This window comes from Mizuhopecten yessoensis, unplaced genomic scaffold, assembly GCF_002113885.1.
Source record: "Mizuhopecten yessoensis strain PY_sf001 unplaced genomic scaffold, ASM211388v2 scaffold7521, whole genome shotgun sequence".
In the NCBI taxonomy this organism is placed as follows: domain Eukaryota; kingdom Metazoa; phylum Mollusca; class Bivalvia; order Pectinida; family Pectinidae; genus Mizuhopecten; species Mizuhopecten yessoensis.
This window is the reverse complement of record NW_018407089.1, coordinates 804354-816693: the sequence shown is the minus strand read 5'-3', so window position 1 is coordinate 816693 and position 12340 is coordinate 804354. Positions and strand designations below refer to the sequence as shown.

The window sequence follows — 12340 nt, the reverse complement described above, 5'->3', positions numbered from 1 at the left end:
TCAGTGAGGTAGCACTATAAAGTCGGCATCAGTTCCGCGCTATCACAAGGAGACAAACACGAACATATCGCAGCCTCCCAAAATACACACACATACACTACACGCATGCATCTTGCACACAGGGGAGGCCGTCCTTAAATGACCTTAGCTGTTAATAGGACGTTAAACAAAATCAAACAAACAAACAAACAAATCATTCAACTCAAGAACATTTCTTTAATAAGATTCAATGTTTTAAATTTCTTTTCGAAAAAAAAGCTGTCTCTACATTTCTCAACAGACATCACACTATAGCAAAGGCCTCATAAAAAGTAAAAATTTCAACTTGAACTTATTTACCAATTTCTGTTTTAAACATCGTAATAGTTAATTTAGGCTATCTATCTTGATGCATATTTTTCCTATGAACATGAGTAAATTCCATATCATAGCAACGGAATTACCTTGCTAAGCAGAAATAGCCATGCTATGGTGTTTTTGGACAGTAATTACGCATTTCGTACATGCCCAGTCATCATGAAATTATGATAATTTTTATTGACATTATATAGTTGTGATGATGCAGTTATAAATTTGCGATCATTTTGTTTTGATGAAAGACCGCTGAAAATTTGAATTAAATTATTAATTTCTTTTATAAACATCATATTGGTTAATAAGGACTATCTTTCTTGGTGAAGATTCTTTACAATGCGCATACGTAGATTCCCTGCCATAGCAACGAAATTGCGTGTTATGCAGAAATAGTCAAAATACGTTTTTTTTTGGACAGTTAGCATGCAGAAATAAAAGCCTTCGTATGTGATAAACAAAAATTCCTTTCTACGAATGAACACAGGTATGAAATTTTTTAAACATGTCAAATATTCATTTGTTTGTTGCATGTGGAGGCTTTTAAAGATAAAAGTTTTTTAGCTAATTTCCTTCAAATGGCCAAGTTTCAACCAAATAGCGCACAACAAACGATATTCACGCATTTAATTATGAAAATGACTCTTAACGCCCACAGTTCTTTAGGTATTCAAATCGAGGTTTGTCTTTTATCTTTACGTTTGTTTTGTATCACTTTCATTTTACGTTTGTCATTCGCGATCATTTATTGGCCCTAATGACCTCTCCTGTGTTGAGTGATCGTTAAGCTTGATTAGAATAATATTTCTACATGATATATATTAATAACACATGACAGATTTTTGTTGTTGCGTTTATCGGTAATACATAAATGCACAATACCCGAACTCACCTGATGGTTTCGGATAGAACTGCTGACCAGACAGGTATCCACTTGTCAAACGATCATGGACCAACAGGTTTTGGCTACAGCGACTTCAAAGATAATGAAAAAGAAAGTCTGATTTGACGTTAAATTATCTCATGTTTTAGTGTTTTTCTACCGCGTCATAAATGTCAATTGTTTCGATTCTAAATCGTGATATATAGTTTAGATTTATTTTCTACATAGTGTTTTATATAGTTATATTGATACCGATTTTAAAGTGATACCTTACCTAAACACCATGCCAAAGGCACCTCGCAAAGACTTCCATCCGGTTACATTATAGTGACAACGGGAAAACTAGTTGTTGCGATAATTATAAATGCTGAAATTACCCTCGTCTGAAGACACTGAAGAAAGCCCCCGGGTATACAGGGGGCCGACATGAATCGCTTTTTACGACATATTGTGAGATACAGAAGGCAGAAAAGGGACATCAAAAACATGGAAGAGCATTATAAACCAAAACTAATCCGGATACTCAGGAAGGATATATGTTTCTTGTGCGTATGATAGATACACCGGTTTTGGCGTGGTACTGTTAAAACATATTTGTCGGTCTCTCATTCCAGGAATTTTGATTTGGTTCAGATTTTCACAAAAAATATAACTTTTTATGCAAATCTTACAAACTGTTTTTCAGCACCAGCTCTTCTTTCTCGTATTACATTTGTGATATGGACTTTAACTGATATACCGTCAGGTAGAAATCGATACAGGTGGCGATTGATGTTTGTTATTCTGTTATTCTTTTAAAGTTTAAATCCGAGTAAAAAGGCTTTTCAAACGCTGGAGAGTTGAGGGCTTCTAATTGAAAATCAGCACCGTTATCACAGGAGTTGCTTGTCACTTGGATGAAAGACAGCAAATAGTGTTTACGCCTATGACAGAATTTACTGCAATCTTGAAAAGGAAAACGGGAGGCACACGTCACAAGAGACTTAAGCAAAGCTGTATGGTCGATCATGGAATAATGAAAGCCGATGTATATTTTGCGACACGTATTTTCTGTTTATAAAAGTATGGCGAGGTCTTTGAAATAAAAACGCAAGAGACGTAAAATCGTTCACACAAAACTTACTGAGCGATGCTGTCGTCACAGTTGCGGCATGTGTCTGTTCCTGATGCGGCAACCACCATACCGGTGGAGGTGAGGGTTCCTTGTCAAGGAAAGAAGAGAAAGATATATTCATGTTAATATTTTCATTTGCTTACTGGCCTTTATCAAGTTTTTCATCAATAGCAATGTGTGCTATAGGACCATAACAACATTTGATAAAACATTCATTCCTTTAATAATGTCATCTTATGAAACATACTACCATATGTCAAATACACCCCTGTACTTTAATAGATCGTCCAATTAAGGCCTTTCCCCTTTATTTTTAACCCCAATGTGTAAAATATTGGTGAGATGAATGCCTTTTTAACTTGATTATATTGCCTAGTCCCAACACCATTAAATCCTAACAATGTTCCGTTCACCGTTTAACAGTTACTTAATTCAAACGTATGGCATTTATTCAAACGTATGGCATTAATTCAAGCGTTTGGCATTAATTCAAACGCATGGCATTAATTCAATCATATGGCATTAATTCAAACGTATGGCATTAAATCAAACGTATGGCATTAGTTCAAACGTATGGCATTAATTCAAACGTATGGCAATATTTAAACCGTATGACACATGTCCGACAAAAAACATCAGAGTATAGATTTGATGTTCGATGAAAAGAAAACGATTAGAAATGCCACAACACACAATATACAATAATAATTAAATTAAATGCAAGCACTTCATTCGACGTACCAGTACATTTATACTGGTGGGTCGATGACATATTATCTCTATCACAAGGTAAACTCGAACCAGTTTAACTTAAGAATTCCCGTCCCACTGTCGATAAATTTGCATTACCGAAATGAAATCCATATCTTACGAAACTTTCCACGGATATACTCAAAATTGATGAAGTTATGAATCTTGTTTTTTATAATTAAAAAAAAAAAGAAACAGTATGTTTCTCATGACAAAATAGTATATTGTTTCACATAAAATAAACACTGTCAGCATTATTGGATGAAGGAGAAATGAAAAAGCTCATTAATTACAGAAAAAATAACCTACATTATATTTATGTCAAAATTTAAAAAAGGACAGATTCTCTAGAAATATTGAAAATTGTATGCGTAAAGAATGTGTTTCGGATGTCCCTCTTGCTTGAAAAAAAATGAAATATAAAAACCAGTAAGTGATTTTACAACAATTATTGAGGAATAAAAGTTTCTATCGATTTTTGTACGTGAACATATTCACTACCTTGAGGTCCTGCATGTAAGGATTGTACTTGCTGCCCCCATTGCATGTTCGTAAGATGCGACTTAATTTGGGATATGACCTTTTCTTTTTTTTCTTAACAACTTTCCTCTTCCTAATGTCTAAATTGACAATGCCTTACTTTTGGCATACCAGAGTCTATAAAAATGGTATTATCTACTCCCGTAGATAATACCATTGTATCGCCCGTTGTCAGTATAATGTGGCCGGCTGGGGTGTCCTGCCTGTTGTCTTCGGCATTATGTTTCAGTGAGGTATCACTATAAAGTCGGCATAAGTTCCGCGCTATCACATGGAGACATACACGAAAATATCGCGGTCTCCCAAAATACACTTGCATACACTATATACATGCATCTTGCACACAGGGGAGACCGTCCTTTAATGACCATAGCTGTTGATATGACGTTAAACAATGCTAGACCAAACCATACCAAACTTACCTGAGGGTGTGACAAAAAAAAACAATGTCTCTGCCAATGGTTTGAAAATCAAATAATCACCCAGAGGGTAGGATGTTTCTGTCACACCCTCATGGTAGTTGAGGGATGACTATTTTTCTCCTATTCTCTCAGTATTTTTATTAAAAACAACAGTTTTCAACATCGTAATCTGTTTGTTATTTTGATGACCTCTCCCGTCAAGTGCTTATTATGACGTTATATCGTATTGTTCGCGTAACGTCAAAGCTTTGTTTCTTTTTTCGTGCAGTCTGTCATATCCGAGGGGATGACAGAGATATAAACACTAGGAATGGTTATTAATATTTTCCCCCTGAGGTTCATAAGGTAATGCTATTTAAAAAAATATACGAAAGAGTACGCTCATCACATTTAAAATATGCAAGATAAAATAAACCCTTAACTCTAACACAAAACATAATTTATAAGAAAGCACATAAACGTAAACACTTAACATGTACCACGTAGCGTACGTAACTACGGCACAAGACCCGAGCAGGAAAGAATAAACCAACTGTGTCCCATTGGGTTGTTATCGGAGAAGGCGACTAAAGAGTTGAGGAAACCAAAATCGACTATTGGTAGAAAGACAAAGATACATATGTTCAAGTCGCTTGTTAGACCTGTATCACTGTATGGCAGCGATACCTGGAAACTTAGAAATTCCAACACCAGTCTCTTAGAAGGATATTGAGAGTAATATGGCAGTAACGAACACCACATACTAAAACTAAAGAGCTAGCCAACATAAATGACATCAGCTGTGAGATTAGGAGAAGAGGATGGAACTGGATTGGTGAGAAGGAGTAAATGACTGTACAACAGCTTTTGTATGAACACCACTAACGAGAATGAAATATAGTAAGAGAGAGGCAAAATACCATATTGCGAGGAACGGTTGATAACGAACGCAACCATATAGGATGGAGTAGCTGGAACACCGCAAACATGGCAGCGCAAGATCGATTGGGTTAGATAGAATCGTGGAGGCCTTAATTATGCGCCTATTGGTGTGGAGAGACTTACGGTGAATGTAAGGAAGGCCACTCAACCCATTGTTGTCCCTTAAATGAATTGTGCTATTTTTTATGTTTGTTATGTTTGTTGGCGCTAAATTATGAAACAATGTTATTGAGATAAATTCGATTTCTAGGGGGAAGATGTGTTCAAGTATGTTTAAGATTAAGCTATATTAAATAAATCATGTTTATCTCTCTTACGATTCTATCGGATTTTTAAGTCGTTAATGGTTTAAGCGTACCTTCGATTACTTGAATCCAAATTATTTTACTTTTATCAAATGCAAATATTGAAAACTTAAACTAAAAATAAACACACGTTTAAATGTCAATTAATAACGCATAATGAATGCGTGTATCTTAAACCATACGATACATGCCATCCTTTACCTTTATCGTGGAATTCCTAAAGTAATATGTATTTTGACAATTTTAGGCAAGTTATACATATTCACAATGGGTCATTATTTGTTTTAAATGACATATAACAAAAACGTGATGTACTTTTGAGTGCTGTTGAGGGGAGAAACATTTTCAATGTTCCAATAAAAAATTAGCTCACCGAAACTTAAGAAAGACTCTCCACCATTCACCATCATCTCAATCCAGTTCGTGTTGCTGTAGAATGACTGTATAATCATCAGACATTTCCCCACTTTATTCACCAGCAGTTTTAACGATGTATCGTTCAACGTCCGAGACAGAATAGAAGCAATATCTAGCCTTGTGGTAGTTACAAGACTTTCAGCTGTATATTCAGAAGAAAACAAAACACCGAATCATGAGAGTTACTATTGTAAACAATCGACTGTCACCTGATTCTATCAACGAAATGTTTAACTGTAAATTTCCATAACAATCTTAAAATATAGCCTGATCATTTATTGTATTATTGATTTAATTATTTTGTTATTTATGGCAGATCACTATTCTGAGCAACCAGACTACGTTTTGTATACAAATTGTACTTCAATCAGTTATTTTGATAAAAAAAACACACGAGGTATATAAAACACTATCAAAAATGCAGACTGATTTAAATGTAAACATATCCACCAACCTTCACGTATTCGCTCAGAGTTGACAGTGTAATCCGGATTGGTATGAAATGTCCTATGGACATTCATTACGGCTTTTGAAAACTCATGAACTCTCTGGTTGTAATCCCCGTAGCTTTTGGTATCTGGAACATTCAAGATTTAGAAGTACAACCTTTTAAGAAATAAACTTCCTCGCATCAAATAGTTTTATTTAAAGTTCTCCCAATAGCAAACGTCATATGGAGACGGGTGACGACGGCGACACCACGAAACGAAAGAGCAAAGAAGTAAAAACAAAATACAGAGCCCATGCGTTGCAATTAGGGAAGCAGCTAAATTGAGGTTTCTTTAGTGTCCATTGGTCAGCAAAACACAACAGAAATTCCTTATTCTGCAGGAGGACCCCACATCAATACCGATACGTTGACATTTATGAGAAATAAGCAACTACATTGCCATTCATAACTCACTATACATCTAAAAATTGGTGATTCACTTATTTTTTTCCACTGTTTTTCTACATTAGGGATAAATAACTCTTGCCGTATATGATAATATAAAACCAAAAATATCATTATATTGGAAACTAACATATGACGATCTTAACGGTATTTTATTGATAAACAAACCATTTCAAAATGTGAGAATAGTCATCTTTGCACCACACACTCAACGCTAAATATGCCTAAATTCCCATCCGAAGATGTCTACAAATCGTCAGATTTATGATTAGACGAATTCAAGCGGTTATTTATTTACGTACACGAAGCGGCAACACAAAATACAGACATTATGTTTTGCTGTTTTGTGAACCATCTACATATTGTGAATTTTCTTTGTACTAATGCCAATGATTATAGATGACCGCTAAATAGAATGAAATACTGATATTTTAATTATCTAGGCATTATTCAATTTGATTTTCTGCATTAAGGTACTGGCGTAAAATTCTACAGAATCTACAATTATGTTTTTGTATAGATCTGATGCACCCATTGCAACACTTGAGATATTTTGTTCTTTCTTATCTTTCCTGTCTCCTCTTTCTTTCTGTCTTCTATTTCAGGAGGTGTTTCTTTAGTCAACCGACATCATACAAATAAAAAAAAATCGCTGCTATTTTAACAACATTCTCATACAAAACATCGCCTTTCGTATTAACATGATTTTTTTCCATTTGTCTTGATTTGGAAACCAGGTCATGTCGGAATAAATAGAAATGAGAAGGTTCGTAGGGCTGCAGCCTCTTACCTGCAGCCGAAAGAATTCAAACTGCCTGATTCTTATAAACCTTCCATATCAAATCCTTTTAAAACAAATTGGCAAAATAAATCGTAAATGAACATAAAGTTATTTACAAATCAACCTAGAATGGGTTGCGCAAGTCATAATTACATCACACATGGTTACATTTTACGGTGGGAACATCAGCCCCGTTGTCATGCATGTGATCAACCATTTACAATCAAACACTTAAGGATTGAATGCACTAATTTAAAACATTGATAATGTTTTTATAACCTTTACATATTTTTTTTCTATTTAGTTTCAGTTTGGTGGGGTTTTTTTTGTTTGTCTCTTTTTACAGTGTTGTGCGATTCTAGATGACTCGCATTCTAGATTGACCGTTAAACAACAAAAAAGTATTTTAACAAACAAACAAAAGTATTTGTAGAGTTATTTATGGATGGCAGTGTATGAAGAAAGTACACGATATGTTAAATGACATGCTCATGGAATGAAAACATTTTTCCATAAAGTTAATTTGTCAAAGATTTTCGAATATCTACACGACATTAGTCTAAACCACTAAATTTTAATTTGGAAAACATTGCGGAAAATGGTCTACTCTCAGCTGAGTGTTACGAAATGTAAATAATAATTAATTACTGCTTTAATATATATAAATATTATTACTAATTACACACCTAGTGGTACGCAATATAATTGAAAGGTTTTATAAAAGATTAGATATAGATATAATGATATGTTTATAATTTGCGCGAAGCAGATGAGTTTTGGATGTTTCAGTGCCCAGAAACTGACCCAGTATAAAACATCCTATCAGGACAAGAACATGACAGAATATATACACAGAGGCAAATAGACAGTGCGAAACACGGCTTTAGTTTGTTTGTTTGTTTGTTTGTTTGGGGTTTAACGTCCTCGCAACAGCCAGGATCATTAGATGACATACGTCGGTTGTATGTTCTTGAATGTGTGTCCTCCTCGTGGAAAGTGTTGTTTATACTGTATACAAAACTAAATGTTTTAAATATTTCTGCTTATTATGGATTAGCTTTCACAACTAGATTTATCACTGAGTTCTGTTAATTTGCGAGAAATATTAAGTGATCAATCTACGTATACTTGACAAACATTTAAACTAAACATAAAGGTGCCACTCATTTTGCCGACCTTATGTACAGTGTAGAAATTGTGCACTATTTTTAACTATACTTTGTTATCAAAATTTGATCCACTTGTTTAGAAACAATGAAAGCGCATGTCTATCAGATCCTATTAAAAAAGGCACATAAAAAAACCCATTCATTTTGCAAAACAAGAGTTAGGATTTCAGAATCACTTATAAGGTAAATGATATACATACATTTATATTGGAGCTCTTTAAAATATTTTACGGTAACGCGCATTTATTCAAAGAATAAATGAATTTGATAAACTGCATGTTAGGTTGTTAATAAAATCAGCTGATAGACGCAGGCTTCCATGTTTATATCTAAGGTATGATCTTAAAACTGATCAATCGATCATCTCCTCATTGTAATTGTCATGTCACTGATATTACATACATTTCATATCCTTTCAATATTTATGTGTTTTAATTCAATTCAAACATTTGTTTTAATATCAGAAACTTTTCAAGAAGTTTGCACATCAATGTCGTGTTATGCATGCGTCTGTTGCTGGGTCTAATAAAAAAAAATACAGAAAATATGGCATGCCTCTTGTTTGTACATAAAGATGAATTCATCGTTTCAGTACAAATTATTTTTTTCTTTATATTTCAGAATCTCATTAGATTTCAATTCACTGATACAGTGTTTAAATGTATATGCAATAAAGACATTATTTATATAGGAATATTTGATATATATGCCAAAACACAAAACAAAATATTTCCCCACTTGCTGGAAACAAAATTGTTTAATTTTCAAACATTGTTAAAACGTGTTATCATTCGCTAAATAATACCTTATTTCAGTTCTTTTTTAAAACGTATTTTTTTTTTTTTCTATTACAGTTATTTACTACGGGAAAATACGATTTTATGTTTTGGGGGTTTATGTCCACACAGTTCATATCAATAGACATTAAATTTGAGACTTAATTGAAATAAACCTTATCCTGTTTTGTATGCCTAAAGAAGACAAATAAAAATAAAATATAAAACTTTAATTGTTATCAGAAGGATCAGTATATCATTTTCTTTACAATATGTATAAAAAAATTGCAATAACTATCAAAGTATCGATTTATAACTAGTAAATAACTTACCTGATCCGAAAAATTCTTTGACAATTTCTTGAGGGTTTGTCTTTGTGGTGTTCAGAATGCCATTTGATGTAAGGAAATGTGCAGCCGCCCTATCGACCCCTTCCAGTGTTATACTTTCATGGGTGTACATCGATGGGTCATCTCCTTGACCAATGGTCGGCTTAAACGCCACAGTCTCCACAGTCAACACTGACCACACACACAGCAACAAATATACCGCCATGTTTGTTTGTTTAATTTTTTCTTCTATTTTTCCATAACGGATCATATACTAATGCAAGAAATGATTAAATAATTTGTGGTTATTTTTCATGCCACGTTATCCGATTTAGTAGCTGCGCACTCTTCGTGTTACCATCGTCAAGAGGATTTTAAAAATATGTGTGCTGTAGAACCGATCGAATATTACATCTTTTATAGTCTCATGGACAGGTGATCCTGTGTAAACATCGAAGGTGATAGTGTGCCAGGTAACAGATCAATGAACTTCCTTGTGCAATTTATTGGTCAAAAAATGATATTCATACGAGTGACGTTTTGTAACGGGAGAGAGAAGGTCGTCTTATCACTTACAATATAAATATCTGCGACCTTTGTTTTTTGGTTTTAGTTTTATAAGGCATAACTCCCTTTCAACAGCTAAGGTTATTTAAGTTTGTGCCTCCATGTGTGTTGTGTGCCAGGTAACATCTTTGTACTTCCCTGTTCAATTCATTGGTCAAAAATTGATATCCATACGAGTGACGTTTTGTAACGGGACAGAGAAGTTCGCCTTATCACTTACAATATATTTGTCTGTGACCTTTGATTTTGGTTTTAGTTTTATAGGGCATAACTCCCTTTCAACAGATAAGGTCGTTTTAGTGTGTGCCTCCATGTGTGTTGTGTGCCAGGTAACATCTTTGTACTTCCCTGATCAATTCATTGGTCAAAAATTGATATCCATACGAGTGACGTTTTGGAACCGGACAGAGAAGGTCGCCTTATCACTTACAATATATTTGTCTGTGACCTTTGTTTTTGGTTTTAGTTTTATAGGGCATAACTCCCTTTCAACAGCTAAGGTCGTTTAAATGCGTGTTCATGCATATAAGTATATGTGCCGGAGACAGGGTATGTTGGTGAATTTGAATCCTTGTGATGGCACGGATCCAATGCCGACTTTATAGGGCTATCTCACTGACATACTATGCCAAAGGCACCTAATACAGCATGGCAACACATTATACTGACAACGGGTGAACCAGTTGTTGCCATTGCACTAAATGCTGAACGTTAAGCAATGAACTAACAACGTCCTTTGTGCAATTGAATGAAATGGTCACGTGACGCAGTAACGTTGTCTAATTTGTTTATATCTTTGCTTCGACATACTTTTATCAAATAGTCGCTTGTAAAGAACTCATGCTTTGCCTCATATTGATTGAATGTGCCGAATTAAGCAGATTCGATGCAAATATTATATGGTGCCTGATACAATAACATTGCTCTGTACAATTGATTAATCAAAAGCTGTTTTTTCTTTTTTTTCTATTTGTCTATAATTTCGTATGGGAAATTATATAATAAAATTTGACCATTTAGCTGTGAACATAGGTATTACAAATGTTATACTTTTGCCATTCGGCTCGTTTGGTGTATTTAATTATGTAATTGTCCTTGATTTTTTTGGGGTCAGGCCCGATATGACTTTTGCGTTACTGGGCCTTATACACCTTTTTTCTTTTCTAGATTTTGTTTTATTTTACAAAATGGAAAAAAAAAGATTGTCCGTGATATACCTTACTAAGTATTTATCACACACAAGGAAGCACGTACTTATTTGACCTTAGCACTTTATCGGACGACTGAAACGAAATCCAAAGAAAATAGTACAACATAAAAGGGGCCCCTTACGAGATCGGGGATTTCTTCAGCCTACGAAGAAAACATAGAAGAGATAAAAAAAATGATCTGGCGCCTCCATTGTAACACTTGGGATCATTTTCGTTTCCTATCTTTCCTGTCGTCTTTCTTTTATATCTTCTATCTGTTTTAAGGCGGCGTCTCCCTAGGTACCCGTCGTCATGTGACCCTGGCTGTTGCGAGAACATTAAACCCCAAAAAACATACGTAAGCTTTTCTCAGTTTAACACTACAGAATCTCTTGTTTATCATTGAGACTTAATACTGTTTCATGGCCTTGATATACCCCGAACTGATGAATCCAGGTACAAGTGGTTTTATCGCTGTTGTATATCGTATGATTATTACAATGCACTAAATCCAGCCTATTCTATCCTTTGTAGAAATGAGTAGGAGATTTCTAGGTCAATACGGACGTGGATTACGTGCCTAGCAACAGACGGTTTGACTTCCCAGTAACATTGATTGATTAAACATATACGTGACATTTCCATAGGTGGAAGAAGGACAAAACAGACGGTTTATAACCAGGATACATTTTTGTATATCAGGGCAGAGGTGAGATTTATGCATAACAAAACTATAATAACCTTTTATTAGTGGAAAGGTTATTTTCATAGATCCCCCGTGATACTGAGCAATTAATCGAAATGTACAATTCTGAACTCTATTCACAAGCTGTTTTTATTATGGTCTCATGGTTGTTTGGTGTAGTTCTGTTTTATTTTGTTGAACGTTCTATTGTATAAACAGCTAAAGGTAATTTAAGGGTTTGGTTT

General features: G+C 34.5%; 1 protein-coding gene across 1 annotated transcript in view; it reads right to left on the bottom strand.

The window, feature by feature from the left end:
• The window catches only part of LOC110453838, a 30877-nt gene extending 20838 nt beyond the window's left edge, over positions 1-10039 (bottom strand). Inside the window, exons 1-5 of the mRNA XM_021503009.1 lie at positions 9657-10039; positions 6158-6280; positions 5660-5845; positions 2358-2436; positions 1244-1326 (exon numbers count right to left, since the gene is read on the bottom strand). Coding sequence (XP_021358684.1) covers positions 1244-1326; positions 2358-2436; positions 5660-5845; positions 6158-6280; positions 9657-9924 — 739 coding nt within the window. The 5' untranslated portion in view covers positions 9925-10039. The remainder of the gene's footprint in view (positions 1-1243; positions 1327-2357; positions 2437-5659; positions 5846-6157; positions 6281-9656) is intronic.
• Between the last annotated feature and the right edge of the window lie 2301 nt (positions 10040-12340).